This window comes from Gossypium hirsutum, chromosome D08 (assembly GCF_007990345.1).
Source record: "Gossypium hirsutum isolate 1008001.06 chromosome D08, Gossypium_hirsutum_v2.1, whole genome shotgun sequence".
NCBI classification, from domain to species: domain Eukaryota; kingdom Viridiplantae; phylum Streptophyta; class Magnoliopsida; order Malvales; family Malvaceae; genus Gossypium; species Gossypium hirsutum.
The window spans coordinates 68,018,281-68,042,758 of NC_053444.1; the positions used below are offsets into that span (position 1 = coordinate 68,018,281).

At 32.8% G+C, this 24,478-nt stretch overlaps 4 protein-coding genes across 6 annotated transcripts; 1 reads left to right on the forward strand and 3 right to left on the reverse strand.

Moving 5' to 3' along the window:
* The first annotated feature begins 32 nt into the window (after positions 1 to 32).
* Positions 33 to 5,366, forward strand: LOC107942483 (uncharacterized). Of its 3 annotated transcripts, none has more exons than XM_016876151.2 (5): positions 33 to 188; positions 1,124 to 3,045; positions 3,655 to 3,775; positions 4,156 to 4,215; positions 4,301 to 5,366. In XM_016876151.2, exons 2-5 carry the CDS (start codon positions 1,130 to 1,132, stop codon positions 5,192 to 5,194), a joined length of 2,991 nt encoding a protein of 996 aa, XP_016731640.1. In that variant the 5' UTR covers positions 33 to 188; positions 1,124 to 1,129; the 3' UTR covers positions 5,195 to 5,366. The 3 variants fall into 3 exon arrangements, with proteins under 3 accessions (XP_016731640.1, XP_016731639.1, XP_040954915.1); XM_016876150.2 differs by having other exon boundaries at positions 56 to 188; positions 1,099 to 3,045; XM_041098981.1 differs by having other exon boundaries at positions 63 to 188; positions 1,061 to 3,045.
* A 1,171-nt stretch (positions 5,367 to 6,537) lies between these two features.
* LOC107942484 (stress response protein NST1) lies at positions 6,538 to 9,696 on the reverse strand. The gene is made up of 3 exons (XM_016876153.2): positions 9,095 to 9,696; positions 7,685 to 7,940; positions 6,538 to 7,303 (listed from the first exon to the last, which is right to left on the reverse strand). Exons 1-3 carry the CDS (start codon positions 9,428 to 9,430, stop codon positions 6,930 to 6,932), a joined length of 966 nt encoding a protein of 321 aa, XP_016731642.1. The 5' UTR covers positions 9,431 to 9,696; the 3' UTR covers positions 6,538 to 6,929.
* A 1,561-nt stretch (positions 9,697 to 11,257) lies between these two features.
* On the reverse strand, positions 11,258 to 13,055 carry LOC107942479 (leucine-rich repeat extensin-like protein 4). The gene has a single exon (XM_016876147.2). It carries the CDS (start codon positions 12,918 to 12,920, stop codon positions 11,532 to 11,534), a length of 1,389 nt encoding a protein of 462 aa, XP_016731636.1. The 5' UTR covers positions 12,921 to 13,055; the 3' UTR covers positions 11,258 to 11,531.
* Positions 13,056 to 19,666: 6,611 nt separating this feature from the next.
* Positions 19,667 to 23,863, reverse strand: LOC107942487 (uncharacterized). The gene is made up of 6 exons (XM_041098982.1): positions 23,531 to 23,863; positions 21,347 to 22,288; positions 21,087 to 21,260; positions 20,252 to 20,394; positions 19,999 to 20,109; positions 19,667 to 19,926 (listed from the first exon to the last, which is right to left on the reverse strand). Exons 1-6 carry the CDS (start codon positions 23,657 to 23,659, stop codon positions 19,848 to 19,850), a joined length of 1,578 nt encoding a protein of 525 aa, XP_040954916.1. The 5' UTR covers positions 23,660 to 23,863; the 3' UTR covers positions 19,667 to 19,847.
* Positions 23,864 to 24,478: the final 615 nt, after the last annotated feature.

Consider the following 24,478-nt stretch of genomic DNA (forward strand, 5'->3'; position numbering starts at 1 on the left):
GATATCCAAATATCAAAAAAAAATATCAAATAAATATCTTAAACCACAATCCGAATTAGTGTTTTATTATTAGTTTAGGGTTCCTACACAGCAAGCTCTCCAAACCCTCCCAGAGGTCTAAGGTTCCATAGAGCTTTTACCCTTATTTCCTCTAAGCGCTCAGTTTTGCTCTGCTACTCTCCATTATTGTAAGCTTCCTTACTTCGAAACCCTAGATATTCACTTGACGAATCACTTATTTTTGGGTGAAAATTTAGTTACTTGTGTTTGATTTTAGGGTTTGAGATTTGATTCTGTTACTTTGAATCGTATTTTTACAATTTTCATTCTCTTTTGATGATTCTCGACTTTGCATGATAATTACAATTTGAAAGGAATTTTCACCTTTTAGTTCAATTTTGTGTTTTGAAAGGTTTGTAATTGGTTATACTTTCTTTATTGTTTTTATTTTGACTTTCTGTAAGCTTCTTTACATCGAAACCGGAGATCTTTTCTTTGATTAATCACTTACTTTTTTTCTGAAAATTTCATTCGTTGTTTTGATTTAGGGTTTGAGATCTGAATACGTTTCTCTGAATGTGGTTTTGTACTCTTTTTCTTTTTCTTTTTCCTGTTTCTGTTCCGATTATTCTCGACTTTGCATTACATAAACCCCCCCCCAATGTATTAGTTATCTCACAAATGACTAATGCTTTATATTTGTTAGCTTATTTTCCTTATCAATTTGAAAGAAATTTTAATTGTCGATTCAATATTCTCTTATTATTGTTTTAACTTTCTGTTCCGTTCATTCCTCTCAATTTTGGACTTGGACAATAATCAAAGATTATTTTTCCTTATGTTAAAATTATATCTACATCCAGCTGTCTTTTCTTTCTTTTGTTTTCTGTTTTTTTTTTAAATTATTTTAATAATTAATGTTGTGAAAAAAAAATTAAATCACTATTTTGTATGTTCTTGGTTTGTATAGTCATTCTTTTGTTTCATTGATCAAGTGAACATGTAAGCTTTGATTTAATAGAATTACAATGGATTGATGATTTGTTTGGTAATTTACAAGGCACTTGTATTTATATGTGGTTTACGGTTCTGATCTAGCATGTCCAATTATCTGGCATCTCAGCAATTGATGGCACAGCTTGAACCCATTTCCGGCAAGATGTCCATGGGATTTGGGATTGATGAATCTTTACAGCAGCAGATACCATCGAATATGGCGATAGATCAGATGGGATCCATGCCTAATAATCGTGAGTCTCAGTTACCGTCAATATCAAATCAACAAGTTGGATATGTTGAGTCCCAAGCTTATACTCAGCTACCACAGCAGTATTTAATGTCTAATAAGCCAGTGGGAGAAATGATTCCCACTGTGTTGGATAGCATGAGACAACATCAATTACCAACTTTGAATAAGCGTAAGGAGCTGATGGAACCAATTGCCCCGAGTTCTCTTCCAAAGAAGTTATCACTGCCAAACAAACAAGTGGCACATATGGAACACAGGCCATGGTTGCAACCATTATCTGTTCCTAGCAAAAGACCTTTTCAAATGCAATCTGTTTCTAGCTCACTGGGATCAGAACCTTCTCTGGCATCAAATAAGAGATCAGTTCCAAGCAAAGTTGGGTCATCAGCTTCAAGGAATCAACCTGCACCTATACGGCCATCATCAAAGGTTCAGACTGAGTCATTTCAATCTGTGAGGTCCAAGATGCGGGAATCTTTAGTTGGTGCCCTGGCATTGGTTTCTCAGCTGCAAAGTGAAAATGCAATGGTGGAGAAGAACTCTGGGAAGACAGAAGAGGGTTCTCACCCATTTGATTCCGGTTCTGGCAAGTCTGATGCTGTCCACACTTTATCTGCAGAACCTCAGGGGATATTGCTTCCCAACCGACATGGTGGTACTGTCGGAAATAATAGTGAAGGTACACAAGTTGTGCAATGCAATGAGCTGCAATTTCAATCCAGCAATCTTTTACCTGATGAGGATGTTCAATTTACTGACAACTTATTTGCAAGAGATGAACTTTTGCAGGGAAATGGCCTTTCTTGGGTATTAGAACCTCAATTGAAGGTGGGAAAAGATGGTTTAAAACAATCATTACAGTCTCCACAAGAATTGGCATATCAAATTGAAGCAGAACTCTTTAAATTATTTGGAGGTGTGAATAAAAAGTATAAGGAGAAGGGCAGGTCTCTTTTGTTTAACTTAAAGGATCGTAATAACCCTGAACTGAGAGAAAGAGTTGTGTCTGGTAAAATTACCCCACACAGGCTTTGTTCTATGAGTGCTGAGGAACTGGCTTCTAAAGAGCTTTCAGAGTGGCGGCAAGCAAAAGCAGAAGAGTTCGCTCAAATGGTAGTTTTGCCAGATGTAGAAGTTGATATTAGACGTCTAGTAAGGAAAACACATAAGGGTGAGTTTCAAGTAGAGGTTGAACAAACTGACAGTGCTTCAGTAGAAGTATCTGCTGGAACTTCAACTATTCGGCGACCAAAAACTGAGGCAAAAAAAACTCCTAGAACCATTAAAACTGTTGTAAAGAAAGATGAATCAGATACTGGAAGTGAAAAGAGTAATCTAGAGGACCCAAATCTTACCATTACCATTCCGTCAAACAAGGGACCTGATCCAATGCAAGGGTTGATGGGAGAAGAGGAAATCAAGAATGTGGATTTTTTGCCTCCAATTGTTTCCCTTGACGAGTTTATGCAATCTCTTGGTTCAGAGCCACCGTTTGAGAATTTACCTGATGAGGCTGGAAAAGTAACAGCAATTTCTGCTAAGGATGACTCAGAAGCTGGGTCTGACTCAAAGTCTTTTGGTCGAGCTTCACAAGTTCTTGAGAAGACAATGCCTGATAAACCTGGAACTAGTGATGCAAGCAATGTGAAATCAGTTTCAGATGTTAAGCTGAATGACATTCCTGCAAAAACAGAAACTATAGTTTCTACAACCACTTCGAAGGGTGAACGTGTCTGGGAAGGGATGCTCCAGCTAAACCTCTCAACCACGACCTCTGTTATTTGTACTTTTAAAAGGTATGTTTACAATTGCCTTGTTATGCAGAGCTATTTTTTTCTTAGAAATTTTTTTATTTAACATAATTGGTTGTTCATCCTATTTTGTTGCATCTGTCTCTCACTCATATATATATTCAATTTATCATGATTCTCCTTCATTTTAATCTGTATTTTAGTAAATGTACAGGAATATGTTTATGTATAATCATGTACTTTGTTGATAAGTAGACAGGGCTTAAATTGTTATTACCTCAACCTTGACAATGGCCGTGTATTCTAAATAATTTTAGAAATGAATTGGGGAACATTGTGGAGTTTGCAATATCTGAGATCTTTCCTAGTTTCTTATTGTTTAAACTGTAACTATGGTGGATATGATAGATTTTAAAAGCTTATTTCTACTTTAGATGACCAAATCAAGTACTTTTAGGGCTATGTAGAAGAACAACTTTTCATGAAGCAAGGATATTAGAGTGTCATGGTATATTGGCAGCTTGGAGACGCATTTTAGCTATTTTGAATGGTTTTGTTCTGCATGAGATGTTGATTGTTGACTTGCTAAGTTTCATTGATTTTACATTTAAGGCCTCATTCACATACTTAACAATCCAATTTTGGGTGCTGCAGCGGTGAAAAAACCTCTACGAAGGAGTGGCCTAGCATTCTTGAAATCAAAGGCAGAGTCAGACTTGAAGCGTTCGAGAAGTTCCTCCAAGAGCTTCCATTGTCTCGGAGTCGTGCTGTTATGGTATCTAAAGTTTATTTAAATTGTAGTGAATTCCTGTACTTGCCATATTATGTCCAAAAAGAAGCAAAAATGAGGGAACAAAAACAAACTTATTTACCCAATTGCATCATCCATTTATTATTTTTGCGTTTATGGAATTTGGTAAAAGCTGAGTGTTCTATGTTCGTGTTTCATTTGTGTAAAATCGCGAGTCAGTTATTTAATTTAGTGTTTGTGATGGTTAATTCTGATGGTAACCGTTGATCCAAGTAACAACAGACACCATATCAAACGAAAAAAAAGTTTTATAGTTCTCCATATCAAAATCTAACATAAGAATCTGGTTTTGGATTAATGTTGCAAGTTGGACTGATTCAAGTATTTGACCTTTCATTTTGCAGGTTATTCATATTGTTTGCAAGGAGGGATCGTCTGAGAGCGAACGGCAAAGCCTGGTCGAGGTAAGGGAAAAGGGAAATCGAAACATTGAACATTGAACAAAGAATTTGTTAGTGATGGTTTATAACTCAGATACCCTTTATGCAGACAGCTGATTCATATATTTCAGACGGGAGAGCTGGTCTTGCCGAGCCTGCTTCCGGGGTCGAACTTTATTGTTGCCCACCCCATGCAAAAACACTTGAAATGCTCACCAAGGTACTTTCAAAGGACCAAATTCAAGCTCTTAATGCGTTAGATAATGGTCTAATTGGTGTTGTTGTATGGAGAAGAACTCAATTAACATCACCGAACTCAACATCACACCATAAACACATCTCGAAAAAGCAACACTTCACTTCTCAAAAAAGCAACACTGACATTGATTCTAACTCTTCGTCGGTGCTGCCGCCGATGTCTTCTCATGGCGGACTTCCTCATCTCGAACCTCCTCCTGATGATGAGGGTGACGATATTCCACCGGGATTTGGCCCTGGGACAATGTCCCGGGACGAAGATGACCTACCCGAGTTTAATTTCTCTAGTGGCCCGAACACAAACCCGTCGGGGCCACAATACCCTGCCAGGTACCAATCCCAAGCCTCTCGTTTACACGCTCAAACATCATCTCGTCCTGTTGATCAAATGAGAGAGCTCATACAAAAGTATGGGCAACCAACTACTAATACTCCTCTAAGGGTTCCACTGCAACAGTGGAACGATAATGATGACGACGAGGACGACGATATACCGGAATGGCAGCCAGCATCCCAACAACAACCCCTACCACCCCAAGTCAATAGATTTCAACAGCCAATGCAAGTTCCGGATCAACAAAATATTGCTCAGCCATGGCAGCAACAGCAACAAGGGAATTGGTGGGTTCCTCCACCTGGTTCACAAGGCCAACAATTTGGTAATGGAAGTCAATACTATGGGCAAAATGTAAGAACTGGACAGCCTGTTTGGCGAAAAGATGTTTCTGACAATAGAGGGTTTTAGTTTCGAACTTTTGTAAATACAGGCGTTTTTGTAATCTTTGATGAAAATTTTGTTTCGTTGGTTTTTTTTCTTTCGTTTTTTTTGGTTTTATTAACTGTAGTTCTTGTTGAAGCAAAGAGATCTAAGTTAATTTAAATATTTTTATTTTTATAATTTAGAAAATAAGTATTTATACATTGACTATTTATTCGCATTTACTATTATTTTATTTTTAAAAATTTTCTTTTTGATAATTTTTAGAATTAAATTTATTTTATAATGATTGAATCGAAATGTATCATCAATACAGTTACATCGATCCAATTCTTATGCTCCAAACCTTCAATTAATTTTACTTGAGAGTGCATATGTTCATCCAAAGCTGCAACTTCCTCTCTTAAAGCCAACTTCATAAAAAGGATTAATATACCCGATATTTGGTATTTAAGTTTCTTTCTTTAATCTTGATATTATGCTCTCATAAAGACATATATTTTTATACATAAGCACCTCATTGTTGAAAATGGAATAAAAACATTTATACCCAATCAAATTTTGGTACTCAATGAATGTGTCATTCATGACTCTAAAATCATCGTACATTTGTTAAGGTTCAAAATTCTGAAAATACCCTCAATGATTCAAAAAGAAATAAATTTTAGGTAACATGAGTTGACACCAATTTAATTTTAAAAAACGAACCAAAGATCAAATAGAAAAAAACCTGCATTTAAAAAAGATGATTCTGTTAAAAAAGAAATAAAATATCTACTCGGCGTTCACTACAACAAAAATTAAATTTGTTTTTTACTAAATGATATAAAATGTTAATATAAATTAAAGCGGTTAAAAATCCAAGTCTCATCAAATATAAATATCTTTTATGAAAAAAAATCCAAAAAATAAATTTAGAACAGGATTTTTTTACCGTTAAATACAGGGTTGGAAAGAAAAATCCTGATTAGATGGAATAATGAATCACATTCAACAGGACCGAATTTACAACACTGCTTTAAACCAATTCCAAAACCCTCAATTCTTTACCCATTTTAGCCTAATTTCATCATGTCTAACACATGGATGTTGAAACTTCCAAGAATCTTGGATATGCAACGAAAACCTTTTAATAAATCTATACCCGTATCGGACACTGAAATCCAAATCCGAGTAACATTGACTAATGGTGGATAAAAGTACCATATCTGTACTTAGACTGATCTTTGTGTTAAAAATTTCATCTATTTCTATTATTAAAAAATATCCATGTATGTTATCGTAAAGACCAATTTGCTCCTTAATCTTAATGTACATGAACTAATTTTTTCATTTTTGAGTAAAGGGAAAAAATGCAATACAACTCCAAGTACAGGAACCTCAATGATACTTTTAGTGCATTGACAACTCAGAATTCAGATTACATGTTTCCTACATCCAGCATACCAGGTCTCATCTAAAAAAACTTAGCAGCAAGAAAATGTAACACACAGAAAATTTTAAGTTCAGCTGTTGTCTGATGAAGAACTTTTTAGCAAACAAAACTGCCATAACAATGTGTTCAATGATAAAAAGAGCAAACAATACGAACCAAAAAGCTATAAAACCTAAAACTTTCGTTTAGTCCAACAGTGCCCTCAAATACAACTACATGGTCATTTTTCTAAGGAAGCAAACCCCGAATGTTTATTTTCGCATTGTTATATGAACAACAAGAAAGACATGTTCATATACGTATGTATGTCAAACAAAAAAGGTGATTTTACCGTACAGGCTGTTGGTTGTAACGGTTCTTCTCTTTCTTCTTTGCAGCAGCAAGCTTCGCACTCCTTGCAGCAGCCTCTTGTGCAGCAGCTTTTGCAGCAGCGTCCATCTCTTTACTAGATTTCTTCTTCTTCATAGATGCCACCTTCTTTAGCCGCTCTTTCACATCAACAGCAGCTACATCCTCCTCAGTTTGCTCGGTCCCGGCAAAGTCATCTGGCCCATTGGTAGTGTCTGTACTAGTAGGTTGATCTTGTGATTCTTTTCCTTCCTTTGATTTATCCTTCTTTTTCTTCTTCTTGGCACTTTTAGACTCTCCGGGTGGATTATCTTTCTTTTCTCCCTCTCCTCCTTTCTTTTCTTGTGCAACATCTGTAAATATAAGACATAAAGACCTAGCTTGGAAGAGACATTTTCCGCTATCGATATTTTGGAAAAGGAACAGTTCTCGATTAGAAAAGCCAGATATAACTGTAAAAGGTTGCATGCATGCACTTGAGAGAGAATTCTGTATTTTCGAAGTTCGATTCACAAACAACTCCAAGGTCTTTATGCAATACGTCTTGGGAAAATCAATCATCAAAGGTTGTTTGTCAAGACAGAAATAATCTAAGAATTTATTCTAATAATTTCTAATCTCAAAATAGGAATAACTAGCCAACTTTCAGCCAAAACAATGGGAACAATGTTAAAAGCAGATAATTACAGATCTACTATAGAAAGTAATCAAAGCACCAAGTTGGTTAAAATTACCACGCGACTCGTCATTGCTGTTGTTTTCCTTCTGTGTGACTCCAAAATCAGCAAGAAGAGCCTCCAACTCTTCGAGTTCCTTTTTCTTCCTCTCTTTCTTTGAAAGTTGTCTTTCTGCCTCTTTGGGCGGTGCAGGAATTTCAGGATCCTTTTTTAGCACAGGCTCTGGATGTACTTGAATTTCCGGTTCATGTTCATGATCTTCCTCTATATCATCATCTCCTTCATCTAAAATATCTTCTTCACTCTCACTGTCCTGTAACCACGGATAAAACAAGACATAGCTTGTCAATAAGTCAACTAATTTCCATCATTCGCTCTGTATGATTATTGCCATTCAATCATAGAGGATATATCATTTACACTCAAGGGTCTCATCCTCTTGGTAGAATAACAAATGAATAAAAAGGACTCAAGCCCTGTGAGCATGAAAGTAGATCATGTTCCGGGGGAAAAGCCATTGCAACAGAAACATCTAGATGTGCCAAAGCTTATAACAACATGATCCTCAATAGCTGCGAGCCCTATAATACTAACAATGGATTTTAAAACTAACTCGAATAAATATAAGACAAACAGATAAAACCAATATACACCACCATTAATTTCTATTATACCAGTAAAAGAAAAAAGACAGAAGACTTCATCCAGAGAGAAAGACCTATATATATAAAGCTTCGTATTGCCTTCTCCCATTTCTTTTTCAGAGGAAGGTTTCTGTACGAAAAGTGTTGATGACAGCATTTTTCTTAGTATTGCAATCAGGATAATAAGCATTCTAAGCATAAAAAGTACCCACAGTTCACCCTGAACTTGCATACAAACTGCTGGTAAAAATAATCATGACTATCACCAATTTGAAAAATCATGCCAGTAATTTTATAGCTTAGTCATACTCAAACCAGCTTCTTGGAAGAGTATCGAGTTCCTATAAAAACATTTACAATATCATGAACTCACGACCTCAGCTAGAACCTTTTCAGAAGAACTTCTGTTAAAAATTTTCTATCCAACTAAAGTATGCAGATATAGAGGCATTCTCAAGTATCACTGCTATTACTACAAATACCCAATAATCTATGAACCAAAATAGCTCCAAACTTGAACTCAAAATTGAGAACTACAAGCAGAAAACAATGAATTCAATCTAGAATTTATATGAGAACCCAAATCAATATCTCCACCCTCAAACAAGTATGCTATTGCTATCAGTTTCAGCCATCAAATCGTTGCTCAAATCATATACTACTAAGCGTTTCTATAGCACAACTTCACATAACATAATCATCCACAATCATTCAAATAAGAACAAAAGAATATCCAAGCAGAATTTTAATATATATTAAATTTCACACTAATGGATTTGGAAAAGAAATGGCAAAAGATCGTTTAACCAATAAAACTATTCACCTCTACATTAGCTGTCTTCTCTTCGTGACTCTGAGAAGGCTCCGAGGATCCCCAAACGGACTGAGGTGGAGCAGTGGTAGCATAATAATCGTCATCGTCTTCATCATCAACATCGGCCCACGATTTGACGGTGAGAGGTGCCGGAGCCCAAAACACCTGAGACTCGGCTTCTTGTTGCGACTTCTGTTGTTGTTTTTCAGACTTGGAAGAAGATTTCTTCGACCGCCGGTCCTTGTCGGATTTCTTCTTCTTCCGGAGAGTTTCGAGAGCAGCAAACACGTTCGTGTTGGTGATCACTAATGATCCTTCGTCTCTCCTGCTACCTCCACCCACCATTTCACCACCAAAATCGAAATCGAAAAAGTTGAATCGACGAATATACGAATTTTTTAAAGAACACTGAGATCGAGATGTTAATAACGAGATTTGATTTAAAATGTTGAAAGAATAAGGAATGATTGATTAGGGTTGGTTGAAATTTGAAGGGAATTGGAGATCAGAAGGGAGTGATTGTTTCTCGAGAAAAATAAAATTCGAGTAGAGAGAAAATTAGGGTTTAAAAAGGAAGCGTATTTTGTTGCAGAGTAGGGGAGTTAGGGATTATATTGGACGGGAAGAGGTAACGCAAAATAAGTAAACGCTTAACGTCGCCGTTTCGTTTTGGTAAGAATAATATAATTTTTGGCCCTTGAAGTTAGCAACTAAGTTCATATTGGTCCCTGTATTTTTTTTTGTCCATTTTGGCATTTGAACTTTACAGATAGGGCCTTTTCGGTCCCTAAACTTGATAATTGTAAAAGTTTGATGATGCAGCATTCTATGATTGTGCCATATCATGACTTGAAAATTAAAAATTTTATATAAAATTCTAGGTGATGATATAGTACAATTTTAAAGTGTCACATCTAATGTTTTAATAATCATATCAATGTTTAAACATGTCAAATCACCAATTTCCTATTCAATTAGTTTGATCAGTTCAATGTCAATGCAACAATAATAAAATAAATAATTAAAATATCATAAAAATCTAAAAAAAAAGAAATAACAAAGTTATTAAATCGGTTCAACTTGCATCGATTGTCTCTGTTTTCGATTTTTACCAATTTCAAGTAATTTCTGAGTCAACCTGTTCAACCCCTTGTTCAAACTATTATATCAATCAGTTCTCGATTCTTTCGATCCAATCTTGTTTTAGTAACACTGGCCACATCATTAAATATTGACAGAATCCAAGTTTAAGAACCAATTGTCAAATTCAAATACCAAAAATTATATTATCTCTTTAGCTTGCAATGTAGAAATCAAGTTTAGGAGTATGATTACGTGTGAGGAATATATTAACAACCTCACAACGCCCATTTAAAAAGAGGTGCCATTAGTCATGCGTTATCCTTAAATTTGAAATACTAAATTTAAATTAGATATTTAAAATAAAATAAAAATGAGGCAAAGCACTCAAAGAGAATTTAGGGAAATATGTCATGTTGGACGAGTTTTCTTGCAAACTAAAAATAAAATAACTAGCCTATTTGACCAATTAACAATTTTATTTTGACATATATGGCTAATTTAGCCCAACTTATCTTTCGAGTGACTAAAAAAAATATCACACTGCATGATAATTTATTTGAATCTCCAATTTCATATAAAAAAATATTTTAGTTATACATATGGAATTTATTTTTTTAGTCTTTAAATTTATATTTTTTATCAAATTATTTCAAAATATATGAAAAATTAAGGTTTATTAACTTTGCTGACATAACATTTATGTGGCAGTTCACATGTTATATATGCTACATTAATAATTAATTAATTTTTTAAATTAAAAATATTTAAAAATATATATTATTTTTATATTTTTTAAATAACTTAAATATTTTTTTTTATTTTGAATTTTTAAAATTTAATTAATGGTTTATATCCATGCTGGATTTACATGTATACCACGTGAGCAAAGTTAACAATATTAATTTTTTATCTATTTTGAGATAAATTGATAAATATTTTAAGTTTAAGATTAAAAGATAAATTAAATTAAGGATTAAAATGATATTTTTTTTTGTAAAATTAGAAGGATAAGTAAGTGGTTACGTCAATTACAAAAAAAAAAATCAGCTAATTATTCATAGAGCAAAAAACGAAAAGCCGCCATTATAATAGTGTTGCAACTGCTACTTTTAAGAACAAGGTCATGGAAACTCGAAATTTTACATTGAAGAAAAATGGTAAAAAGAAAAAAAAAACACAATCTTCAGGCTTAGCTAATCATGGCAAGAATAGAAAATAATAATAAACCGGCAAAAACAGTAGCAAAGATCAATGTTGCATTGCCATTTCTTTGTCTATCTTGTCATGTCTTTGCAATTGCATGTGTTTCCAGTTTCGAATGCAGCTCTTTGTCTCAAAAAAGATGATCCAACTGTGCAAGGAATTAGTAGAATACCGGTGGTGGTGGAGAAGAATAGTTTTTTCCGGCAAAAGGTGGCAATAATGGACTATAACCTGTAGGACTTGGCGGTGGTGGTGGTGGTTGTAATGTCCAACATGGTGGTCGTGGTGAAATAGTTGGTGGTGGTGGGGGTGGTGAAATAGGGTAGAGTGGACACGGCGGCGGAAGCAATGGCGGAGGTGGCAGTGAAGGTGATGGACTAAGCTTCGGGCTGCAATTAATGGCACTACAATTTAAAGGCACACAACTGAACATTTTACATTGTAATCTCGATCTTTGAAGATCTCTATTATCGAAACAGTTTTTCCGGTCATCGAATTCTTCCAAATCCAAACATGCCTGCGGCATTCCGGTGAAGAAATTATTATTGAAACTGAAGTTCATTAAGTTAGGTAACGAACAAACACGTTCATGAACAGTGCCCGACAACATATTATGCGACAAATCGAAATGTTCCAAGCTTTCCAATTTTCCGATCGATTCCGGCAATTCACCGATCAATTCATTGTTTTTCACATCAAAAACTGTTACGTTCTTCAATGATCCGATCTCTTCAGGCAAACATGAATGTAACCCATTGTTACTTAAAACGACTTCGTTTAAAGTACCCGACATGCTCCCCATACTCCTCGGTAAACACCCATGAAACCTGTTATTAGCTAAAACAATGACGGAAGCCGGCGAGTTCCCAATATTTTCCGGCAATTCAAAAGCAAACCTGTTATTATTCATAAAAATGGCGTCCAGTTTCTTTTCGAATAAAGCTTTGGGTACTTTACCTTCAAATTCATTGAACCTAATGTCGAGGAATTTAAGGTTTGGGATTCGAAGAACAACGTAAGGAAACTTGCCCGAAAATCGATTATTACTTAAATCAAGCTCGAAAAGACGTTTTAATTCTTTGAAACTCCATGGGATTTCTCCACAAAACCTGTTGGAGTTTACATGAAATAATGCTATATCATTAAGGAGTCCAAGTTCTTCCGGGAGTGTTCCGGAGATATCACCGTGGTTAAGATCGATTCCGGCGACGGTTATGATGGCGGGGTCGTCGAGAGCTGGGGAACAGAAAACTCCAGTGTAGTTGCATACATTGGATCCTACCCAATTGGAGGTTAAATTCAAAGGGTCTGAAATAATGGCTTGTTTCCATGCTTGTAAAGCTATGTAAGCAGTTTTAAGCCTTGGGTTGTCAAAGGTTAAGGATGATGATGGAAGAACTGAGTCGAAATCGGCGCCGGATTTGAACTCGCCGCCGTAATAAAACACTCTTCTACGGTTGTCGGATGTTGCAGTGGTGAAAGGAATGAATCTGAAAGTAACGAAGAATGCAATGATAAGAAGAACATTGTTAACAACCGTGTTCTTCATCAGACACAGCAATTGAAGATGTAATGGAAACTAAAATTAATGTCTGAAAAAACAAAAACAAAAAAAGATTGAATATTTTTTTAAAGCTTTGTTTAGGTCAGTAAGTAAGAAAAATAATGGTGAAGAAGAAGCAGTAGTGAAGGGAGAACTAATAAGTGTGCTAAAATATATAAAGTTAAATCACTTTTTATTGAGAAAAAAAATAAGAAATTCAATACGGATAGTAATTCGGTTCGGTGTATTAAGTTCGGTTCACATAAGAATTAAATTTACTCGGTCCATTAAATTTGCAAGTTGGGAGCTAAAAATTAAAGGTATAATATCAAATTTAATTTTAAATATTTATGTGTTTTTGTCAATTTGATAATTAAATTTTTTAATTAATTTCAATTAACTTAAAAGAAAAAGTTAAATTTCCTTTTCTTTAAGGAAAATGTCAACTAAAACCTTATGTTTTTTAGGCATGAAGATAAATTTAGCTCCTAACGTTTATTCATTTTGTCATTTTAGTCCTTTTTTGTGTTATTTTGACACTCAACATTTAAATTTTAGGTAAATTGTTTTTTTTTTGACAAAAAGATGACTGAACTCTTAAAATTTAGTTTATGCTTTACTGCTAATATGGATAATTTTTCTAGAATTTTTTACGAAATTTTTTATTTAAAAAAATATTTTTTTATGAATTATACATGAACTGTCACACTAGTGGTCACGACAATATTGTTAAAATTTTAACAATTCAGTCAGTTATTTCGTAAAAAAGTAAGTAATTTGACTAATTTTTAAAGGCTAAAAACCAAAATGACCCAAAAAGAAAAATGAATAAGAACCAAAATGAGTAAATGTTAGGAGCTAAATTTATCTTTATGCCTTTTTTGTAAAAAGATGTTGGCATGATAGCCCATGTGTACTTCATGCAGACATGATGTTGTTTGATTTATATGCCACGTCAACAAAAAAATTCAAAATTAAAAAAAAGAGTATACAAGTTTAAAAAAGATGCATGAAATACATATAGATTCCTATGCAGACTACAATGTTTAAAAATCTAAGGTTTTAGTCCGCATTATCGTTTTAAAAAATAGCATTTCAGCTATTTTTTAAAGGTTAATGTTCAAATTTAATTTTTTTTTTTTAAAGTTGAGGGTTAAATTTAACTAAAAAAAGAATAAAAACCAAATTAACAAAAGATGTAAATATTAAGGATTAAATTTAACATTATACCAAAATTAAACTTTAAATAGGTAAAATATTATTATCATGTCAACTAAATTATTAATTTCCGCGTTAAATATCGATTCAAATATAATTAAAGCATAACTAACATACGTAAATCTAAATTGCAAATAATTATGTAATTATTGTATGAACAAACCAAATCGGTTCAAATAATGATAATTTAACTCGGATCGGTTCAGTTACAAATTATAATTAAATCGATTCGATTTCAATTTAATTTAAAAAATAAAAAACTAAATAGCTATAATATTTTTAAAAGAAATATCAAAAACGAGAAAAACGATTAACACCTTTAATCACTCCACAAAAATAGGCATTAATTTCTAATCCATAGTTGGCTTTTAAATCTCGGTCAAAGAGTTAAATCCCACTAATTTTAAGTTGGACTTTACACTAAATCAAAGTTGGACTCAATATTTTAACACTTGAAATAACTAATGTATATATTTATGGATAAAATATGTTCTAAGTCCTTATATTTTATATGTTTAGAATTTAGTCTCTTGTTTTTTTTTATAGATTTGAAAAAGCAAGTTCAATTGTTAATACAGTTAAAATCTTCTGTTAAATTTAAGTTTATTACAACGTCTTTTTTCTTTGTTATGTAGCAACCAAGCTAGTTCTTTTTTTAATTTCAATATGTCCTACCGGTAAATTTGACAAAATAATTTAACCAGTATTAATAAGTGGACTTACATTTTTAAATCTGAAAAGAAGAGAAATTAAATTCCTTGAAATAAAATTAGGGACTAAATTTCAAATGTATGAAAGTACCACAATTTGGAGGATATTTTAACCTAATCATATTCAAGGACGAAGCAAATAACTTCTTATTGATGGTCAAATATGAACTTTTGAAGAGGTCAAAAGAATATTTTACCATTTTATTAACTTACAACTTTATAAATTCTAAAAGGGACCAAACTACAAATTTATTATTTTTAGGTATGGTTGTTAATTTTTTAAAAAGAGTTAAATCATTTTTGAAACAAAAATACTGACTAAAACATTAATTTTTAATGATTTAGCGTGAGAACTCATATAACAGTCCACATGTCCATCATGCTGACATGTCATTATTTGTTTTATATTACACGTTAACAAATATTTTAAAAAAGTTATAAAATTCCAAGTTCCAAAAAAAAATAGTTCATAAAATTTAGCATGAAATATACGTGTATCGTCATGCGAGCTATCATATTTAAAATTTTAACGTTTTAGCTAATATTTACATTAACAAACAACAATTTATTTCTTTTTAGAAGGTTGATAGTCAAATTTGACTCTTTTTAAAAGGTCGAATGCTAAATTTAGCTTAAAAAAAGGTCAATTTGACAAAAAGTATAAATTTTGTGGGCTAAATTTGACATTACGTCATATTTTACCAAAGCATTTTTTATCTATACTATTAATAAAATCCCTAATTGAGTTGGTGTCGCAATTCAACCGGGCACTAACTCGATTAAGGAAACTACAAAAATAACTTTTCATATTTAAAATAAGTTATACTATTCGAGGGTAGTTTAGTCTTTTCAATTAAAATAATAATAAAAAATGCATGTGGTGAGATTTGAATCAATGTCAATTACATCCAATATTTTATTTTGAGTTATTTATACGTTCTAATTTATTATGCATACTTTATTACTCCCATTAGTTGTATATATTAATAATATTATTGATTGAGATGGTGTCACATATTAATTCGACACCAACTTAGGATTGATGACAACACTACGATAAATAATTGTATTCATTTAGTATTCTTAATCCGATGTATTCATGTGTTAAAATTTCGTTTTACATAAAGTTTAATCTAATTTTTATTTTAATATCGTACATATTTCATGCGTTATTATAATTAATTTCAAAACATATATTTCATGTTTTATTGTATGTTATTTTTAAACGTACATATGTATTCTAAATATGTAATTTTCACAAGTATACGTGTGTGATAGAGTTTCTAATTTTATATTATAAATATATATTTGAAAGTAAATTTATATGTTTTTATATATCCAAAATTATATTTAAAAAATATTTATAATTTATATAAATTTTAATATATTAATAATTCGTAATTTTATTACATATTTTAAATATAATTGTTGTTGCTGTTGCCGCATATACCGTTCCATAAATAGTAACTACGACTTTCTATAAATAGAAACAATTTTCTATTACATTGAAAAATGTTAGCACATTGCAAAACCCTCCTTCACCCACCTGGTCCCATCTCACACACGCGTACACTAATACATTGTAGTGACGATCGTTAAATAAAAAAAAAAAGTTCGGAATATGGTCGTCGGAATTTTCGACGGCCTTTTTCGATCAATTTACGAAGGGTGTCTATCTAGTTATGACGTTGCCATTGAACGCAGACCGTACTACCGTAATTGTGGTTGTGCCCTTCACGACAAATCACGCCGGAGTTGTCTCCACAAGTTCTCCAAAAGCACAAACGTGTCTTACCCAATAAGGAGACTCTGGAAAGAGGGATGTTTGGCTTTAGATGCGGCCACCATGGCTTCGCCATCTCCTTCGCCGTGCATTAAGAGTTTTCACAAGGCTTTAAAGCAATCGTTGGAATTATGTAAAGAAGAAGGAGATGGTTATGAAGACAATTACTCTATGGCTAAGTTGTGGAATTGAAATATGGAAAGGGAATGAATAAATTTTTAGACCAATTTTTTTTAGAATTAAAGAAAAAGGATTAGAGGGTAATTTTTATTTTTGATGGCCTAATAAAAAATCTAGAAAGAAAAGTTTTTTGATTTATGCCATTTTTTATTAATTCCCTAAAAATTTGGTTGGTTGCTATGTAACTGGGGTTTAAAAATTTGTTCATCAATAAATCATTGCATTTTGCGTAGCTAGAAAAAATTTTTGGGTTCGGAATTAAATTATATATCTTTATAATAGTAAAAATATGTTTTGATCATTTTAATAACCTATTCTTTATAATTTTTAAAGGGTTAAATCAAATTTTTATAATCTTTTGAAGGCTAAAATATAATTTTACTATTACTAATTTAAAATTTATAAATTATAAAAGGTGTAAATTAAAATTTTACCATTTTAAGGAAGCCATGGCTCCTCTAGACCTCTACTACGGGTTTTTTACAAAATTATTATAAAAAAATAAAAAATAACCAAAATATTATAACTTTTTTTTATTTACCAAAATATTATAATTTTTTTTATTTACCAAACTATACAAAAAAAAACTTGACAACAGCCTGATCAGGCCAATCACATTGGCGGCACCAATGGTGCCAACGGACTAAAATGTAACTATCTGCAGTTTCAAGGATTAAAATAGTTTGCTTAATTTTTTAAATTAAAATAGAGTTATTAAATGAGAATAGTTTATTAAATTAAAATAGAGTTATTAAATGAGAATAGTTTATTAAATTAAAATAGAGTTATTACTTAATTAGAATTCTAAGTATCTTAATTATCACTAGACCTGTCCATGGGCCGGGCCGAGCCCGAGAAAATTTTCGGCCCGCCTCCTAGGCCCAGGCCTGGCCCGAAATATGGGCCTGAAATTTTGCCCAGGCCCGGCCTGGGAAAAATATCATAAGCCCGAGCCCGGCCCATTTTTAAAATAAACATTAAAAATTTATTTTAAAAATAAAAAAATAAAAATAAAAGTATTTTAAAATTAAAAATATATATTTATTATATTCGGGCCGGACCAGGGCCAAAAAAGTGGTGCCTGAGGCCCGGCCCGTTTTTTTGCCCAAGCCATATTTCGGGCCTATATTTTTACCCGAACCCTCCCATATTTCAGGCAGGCCAGGCCGCCCGGCCCATGAACAGGTCTAATTATCACTTAACTAATATTAGATTTAATTAAAAAAATTAATAGAAATACCAGGCATGCCTTATTGAAAAACCATAAGTAATAATAAAACTGATCACCCATAAATGTAACCCAAATAGAAAAAATAAATTATAATTATAAACTATTCTCATCAAATTTAGTAAATTTTTTAAATAAACTATTCTCATCAAATTATCAAAATAATACATAAAATTTGAATTAGTTTATACTTTTTAAAATAGTTTTACTTTATGTAAAATATATTTACTTTAATAATAAAATAAAGGGCTTTTATGAGTAAAAACTATAGATTAAGAGCTTATTTATCTACAAAAATAGGTTGAGGGCTTGTTTATTAAATAAAAAAGTGAGTTGAAGGGAAATAAAAAGAAAATAATAAATAATGAGAGCTTAGAAGGCAATTAGCCACATTTTAATTTTAGTGCGCCCACATGCACAGTAGCAATTCACTTTCAAAATTCAAAATGGTACATTTGCACGTCAGGTCTTTGAAACTGCAGATAGTTACATTTTAGTCCTTTGGCACCATTGGTGCCGCCAATCTCTTTGGCACCATTGATGCCGCCAATCTCTTTGGCACCTTTAGTGCCTCCAATGTGATTGGCCTGACCAGGGTGCTTTTTGCAGGTTTTTCTTTTCTTTTTTTTTTTGTTTTTTTAAGTATATTTTGGTAAATAAAAAAATTTATAATATTTTGGTAAATAAAAAAATTATAATATTTTGGTTATTTTTTATTTTTTTATAATAATTTTGTAAAAAACCCCCTCTACTACGCTTTGCCACTGCGTATATATATTCTTACTTATGCCTTTGTTTTAATTATCTGAATTAATTAAAATAAAAATTGATGTTTCTTCGATTTGATTTTTTTAATTATATCAGTATTTAATTATTATTTTTCGATGACATAATGATCTTTCACTTACTATATGAATCAAACCAACTAAAATTTGAATTTATTTTGGTTGATCTAGTTTAAATAATTATTGACTTTTTTTTATCGTGTTTTGGTCAAGACGTGAACAGACAAAATTTAAAATATGAATTTATCCGTGAACACATATGAACATTAAATAAATTAAACTTGATTTTGTGAGCCTTGAAATCTTTTTCATAATTGATTTATTCATCTTGAATATAAACACCCTAAAGATTTCATGAATATAAACACCCCACATTCCTACCTTTGAATGTTATTAGTGCTAGTGAAACCGAACAAAACCAACCAACTGGACCAAAAATCGATTCATATATTATTCGGACAAAACTATTGAACCGATCTACAAGTAAATAGTTTGAAAATGATAAAATAAAAAAAGAGACAAAAAATCGACAACATTACACCATTCAAAAAGAGATAAAAGTATTTGGAATCAGATTGGATTTTAACTCAAAAAATAAATAAATCAACCCCTATCCATTAGATCAAAAAACAAAATGATCATTTCTATTAAAAATTTACCGTTATAAATTGACTTGGCTAATGAAATAACCAAACAATTAAATATTACATGCCACGTGTACCTTATGCTGACATACAAAGATCAATTTTTAACAGTAAAAATGAATAAAATTATTAACAGAAACAAGTTTGTCATTTGATCTAACGTATAGGGACTAATTTATCTATTTTTTCAGTAGAAGGGTAAAATGCAATCAAACTCTCCATGATACTTTTACCTTAAAAAAGATCACATTTCCTCAATGCCAAACAGCCGCACAATAAGGAAAATAAGTTACCAACATGATAGAAAAACGATACAGCATATAACGTTCGTATGAGAATCCACCACCATTTAGCTGTAAATTTACATATATATACAGTTTTTTTTTCAAAGAGAGGGAACCTCGGAGTTCGGGACAGACGAGTCCATGCCCTGACGAACATCGCCTCGACAAAGCGGGCAAACCCTGTAAACCGAAGAGAGAGACGTTAGTTCCCGAACAAGATGCAAGGGAAATGAATGGTAATGGCAATTATACCCGTGTATTTCTTTAAGCCATTTATCGACGCAAGACATGTGAAACTCGTGTTGGCAAGGCAGAACTCGTATTTTCTCCTCTTCTTCGTATTCAGCCAGGCATATATGACACCTATATATACACGATAAGTTATAGCAGCAGTGAGAGTAATAAAAATAATCGATGTGTGATAAGATATGAGGTTTATTAAGGTATGATTAAACTGAATATAAGGACTCCTTTCCCTATCCACGATTGTTAAGAAAGAACTTACTGGTCAACTGTGTCCCCGACCTTTGATGCATCCACTTTTTTGTGATTTCTAAGAGGGAAAGAATCAACTACAGATTCGGGAGCCGGGAGTGAGACCATTGATAAGGAAAGTGATACCGGTTGACGATGAATTTCATCCAAAACCTAGAAATTTTCGTTTTGACAGAACAAAGAAACGAGATTAATTTGCAAAGCTTCACATTATCGAATATTTAATGCATGGAGAATTGAAACGTAAATCATTATTGCATTCCGTTTTACCTAGGTATTTAGTACAAAATGGAGTTTTTTAGGTGAAAATACCGTGGAGGCCCTTATATTAAGAGTCAGATTACATTTTGCCCCCCACTAAAAAAATGGACAAATTAGTTCATGTACGTTAGATCAAAAAAGCAAACCGGTCATTCTATTAAAAATTTCATCCATTTCTATTGTTAAAAAATAGTCTTTGTACATTAACATGAGGTACACGTGGTATATGACTATTCCGTCAACCAAACCAGTTTTTTATAATAGAAGTGAAAGAAATTTTTGACAGAAATGACCAGTTTGCTCTCTTAATCTAATATACAAAGACTAATTTATCCATTTTTTAGTAAATGGGACAAAATGCAATCTTGCTCTAATACAGGAACCTTTATGGTACTTTACCAAGTTTCATGTGATTACAACATATTTGCGAGTTTGCAGGGAAAATATATACAGGCAAGCTATCAAACCTACTTTTGCTATATGATTTGCAACATGGGGCTAATGAGAAGCAACATAATGACAGATGAGTGTAGCCGAGATGCAAATATTAGGATAGATGTATGACGAGATAAAAGGAAAAGTACCTCAAATAAAGCCTCAGCGAGCATAACTATTCGTGATATACTTGCACGAGCACTAGACTCGTCAGTTAACAAGAGAGAATCGCACGAGCACGTGCCATCAGGGTGGAGTCCAGATGGACAAAACGTAGTTTGCTGACTATTTTCGTCATGGCCACCGAGCAGCCTTTCCCAGATCTGAAAAAGATTCAAAATTGTAAAGAGATATTGATAAATGTTGTCACATGTTTAAAAAGATTAAATTTTTCATGCATGCATAATACCTCTGATCTCGAGTGCCGTCTTCGTTCATTCAAGCTATGGATTCTACTGGTGCTGAGGTAACCAGAATCACCTCCGGCTCCATCATAAAAGAAATCACCACTGAAATCTAGGAGCCATCTGTCTTGAGATGCTACATCGTTCCTATCATCGGATGGGGAATCATTAAGTCTTCTAGAACCGTGTCTCGAAAATGCATCCCAGAACAATCTTCTACTGTTCCTCCTGGCTTCACGATTACTTGTATCAGCACCGCCATCGGATATAATATTGGAAGAAATGCTCACAACATCAACGTGAAGCACACCTCCATCGCCGTGGCCTTGTTCCCTATTGGACACGAGAAATCCTAAACCCGAAGGTATCGATTCTTCTCTAAGGGAGTGTAAGGTCGCCAGTTCAGAGTCAAGAAGAGCGGAATCAGAACCTGAGCTATGGACTGTCATTACTTCACCCAATTGATTCTCAACAGGTATCCGATGTGAATCTTCAAGCCCTTGAGGAGATGAAATACTCGATTCGGGACAAAACCGAGATGAACCCTTGTTTTCACAGCCACTGACTGCATCCTCATTAGTTGAAAGATTTATTGAGTCATGGTCGGAAGATTGTTGTTCTTTAAAGGAAATGCTAGCTGAAGTACTACTATCCCTACGAGATTCACCACGAGAGCTTACCTGAGGAACAACCAAATCCTTACTTTCAGTCAAGCATTTCCTACAATCATTTGCTTCTACATCTCTTGAACCACCATCAATCGACAGATCCCCACCGGCTTCGTTATTGCTTTCAGCTGAAGTTCCGGTTTCAGTACCAGTGCAGCTGAGCCCCGTTTCCGTACTGCATATCGAACCAGATTCCTCTAAGGGAGTTTGGACCATGTTGGAAATCGAGTCACGGTGTTCCGAACTCTTCACTGGGATTTGGGTGGGATAATCTTCCATCTAAATCAAAAGAACGTTATTCTATCATTCCCTGCAACATATTCTCGAGCTCCCGAGTGAAATATTATAACTAAAGACAAAAAACAAGAAATAAAACAATAGCTTCCAAAACATAAACATGTTCTTGAACATGCAACCGGAAACACAAGCATTGTTGCTAATTCACTCGACTATTGCATCCTCGATGAAGACAAAAATGACGAGATGTTCAACCCGCAGCCATAATGAAGATTCAATACTGCCTTTCTGTCTACATCTTTGAAAATTAAAGCTACTTGATGAAAATTTTTAACTAAAAATGAACCTTTTTTTCGGGTCAATATATCAAGCAAACATCAATAGAGAAAACAATCAAACCAAGAGTAAAAGTATCACGGAGACCCTTGTACTAAGAGTCAGATTGAATTTTGCTTCATTTACTCAAAAAATGAGCAAATTTAATCCGTTTACATTAAATCAAAGAGCAAGCTAGTCCTTTTTATTAAAAATTCATCCATGTCTACTCATAAAATTTGACATGATTGACGGAATAATCATACATGTTTATTACATTTACACATGTAAAAATAGACAAAAATTTTAACAAAACAACCCATTTGCTCTTTGATCTATCATAGACTAATTTAATTTACTCATTTTTAGTGGAGGGAATAAAATAGAATCCGACTCCTTGTACAGCGGTCTCAGTACTTTTTAACTCTAAGCTATACTTGCTAAATTAACTCTAAGCAAGTAATACTTGCTAAATTAATGTCCATCTCGATGATTAGGTGTTGCTAATTTAAGCTATGAGCTACCATAATTTACAAAAATACTACTAAAGAACATTGATCTTCTTTATAAATTCATCCTTTTAAATAAAAGATACACAGAGAACAGACCAATAATTTATGAACTATAAAGATACACACGAAAAATTTTCAGAAAATAAAATTGTAGGAATTACCAAGCATTTAGCCACATAAAGACCAAAAATTTTACAAATAAAATCTAAAATAAATTAACAAAAAAAAAAAGAGAAACCGATTATTAACATGCTAAAAAGTAAACAAAAAATACCCAAATTTATCTGAAATAAGTGATTTTCTTATGAATTAAGCAAAACCCAGGTCGCTAAAACGTTTATTTAATTAAAATTTTTAAAAAAATTTGGGTATTGAATTTATCATCAAAAAGTCCAAAATTAGAGATCTTTTTGTATATAAATAGCAAAACTCAAATCATTTTTTATAGTTAAAATACCTCAAGAGGAGCATAAGAAGAACCGCTACTGCAGGTGAATAAAGAAGATAGTCTGGGAAACCGGTTGAATCGGAGGTTGAGTCTTCCCTGTGATGGGTTCAACCCCGGTCGACTGCTACTCGAACCCATTTTCAAGCTCTTTCTTTTTTTTCAAGCGATTTTTTGAGGGAAAATAAGAGGGAGGTTTTTTTTTTCTTCCTTCTTCGAATTGTTAACGGAGTTTTTATGTTTTAACAATCAATGACAAAGAAGACCCGATTCAAAGTTTTTACTTTTTATTTAAAATTAAAAATAACAGTGGCAACGAACCATTTTCCGTGGGCTTACGTATGTATGGCTTCCTATGTTTGTATCGCTTCCTTATATGGAATTCAGTCCTTGTAATAATAAGGAAAAAGGTCTAATTCTATATTCAGTCCTTGGTGCTTTTCTAAATATTTGAAATCCAGTCCCTAATCCAGTCCTTGGTGTTCATGGTCAAGTTGGGTTTAGGCCCGATTCCAAAAGAAATTAAGTTTGGGTGGAAGCTTGGCTCGTTTTACTATTTAAAAAATAATTTATTTTTTTATTTTAATTTAATTATAAAAATATATAGGTGTTAATATAAATTATTTTTTATGTTTTTATTATTTTAAACAGTAAAACAAGTTGGGTCGAGGCGAGGATGAAAAACTTAAGCTCATGTTTGACCAAAAGCGAGTCGAGTTTGGTCCATAATCACCCCTACTATTAACTAGCTTCCATGAGATTCTAACGTGCTTTATTAAATAGATTTTAATTTTTAAATTTAACATTTGAATATTAAAATGATACATATTTAAATTTAACGAGAATTTATTAACAATATTATTATTTAGATTTTAATTTTTTTAATCAGACAATTTAATAAACTTAATTTTAGGAAATAAAAACAAAATTTTAATAGTTCGAAAACTATAAAAACTAATA

Coding starts and splice junctions, on each gene's coding strand:
- LOC107942483 (XM_016876150.2), top strand. CDS start 1,100: ATGTCCAATTATCTGGCATCTCAGCAATTGATGGCACAGCTTGAACCC. Junction 3,046..3,654: donor GTTATTTGTACTTTTAAAAG/GTATGTTTACAA, acceptor TGGGTGCTGCAG/CGGTGAAAAAACCTCTACGA. Junction 3,776..4,155: donor CTCGGAGTCGTGCTGTTATG/GTATCTAAAGTT, acceptor TTCATTTTGCAG/GTTATTCATATTGTTTGCAA.
- LOC107942484 (XM_016876153.2), bottom strand. CDS start 9,430: ATGGTGGGTGGAGGTAGCAGGAGAGACGAAGGATCATTAGTGATCACC. Junction 7,941..9,094: donor AGAAGACAGCTAATGTAGAG/GTGAATAGTTTT, acceptor CCGTGGTTACAG/GACAGTGAGAGTGAAGAAGA. Junction 7,304..7,684: donor CAGCAATGACGAGTCGCGTG/GTAATTTTAACC, acceptor TTATATTTACAG/ATGTTGCACAAGAAAAGAAA.
- LOC107942479 (XM_016876147.2), bottom strand. CDS start 12,920: ATGAAGAACACGGTTGTTAACAATGTTCTTCTTATCATTGCATTCTTC.
- LOC107942487 (XM_041098982.1), bottom strand. CDS start 23,659: ATGGGTTCGAGTAGCAGTCGACCGGGGTTGAACCCATCACAGGGAAGA. Junction 21,261..21,346: donor GACGGCACTCGAGATCAGAG/GTATTATGCATG, acceptor AATCTTTTTCAG/ATCTGGGAAAGGCTGCTCGG. Junction 19,927..19,998: donor TGGCTTAAAGAAATACACGG/GTATAATTGCCA, acceptor TTCGGTTTACAG/GGTTTGCCCGCTTTGTCGAG.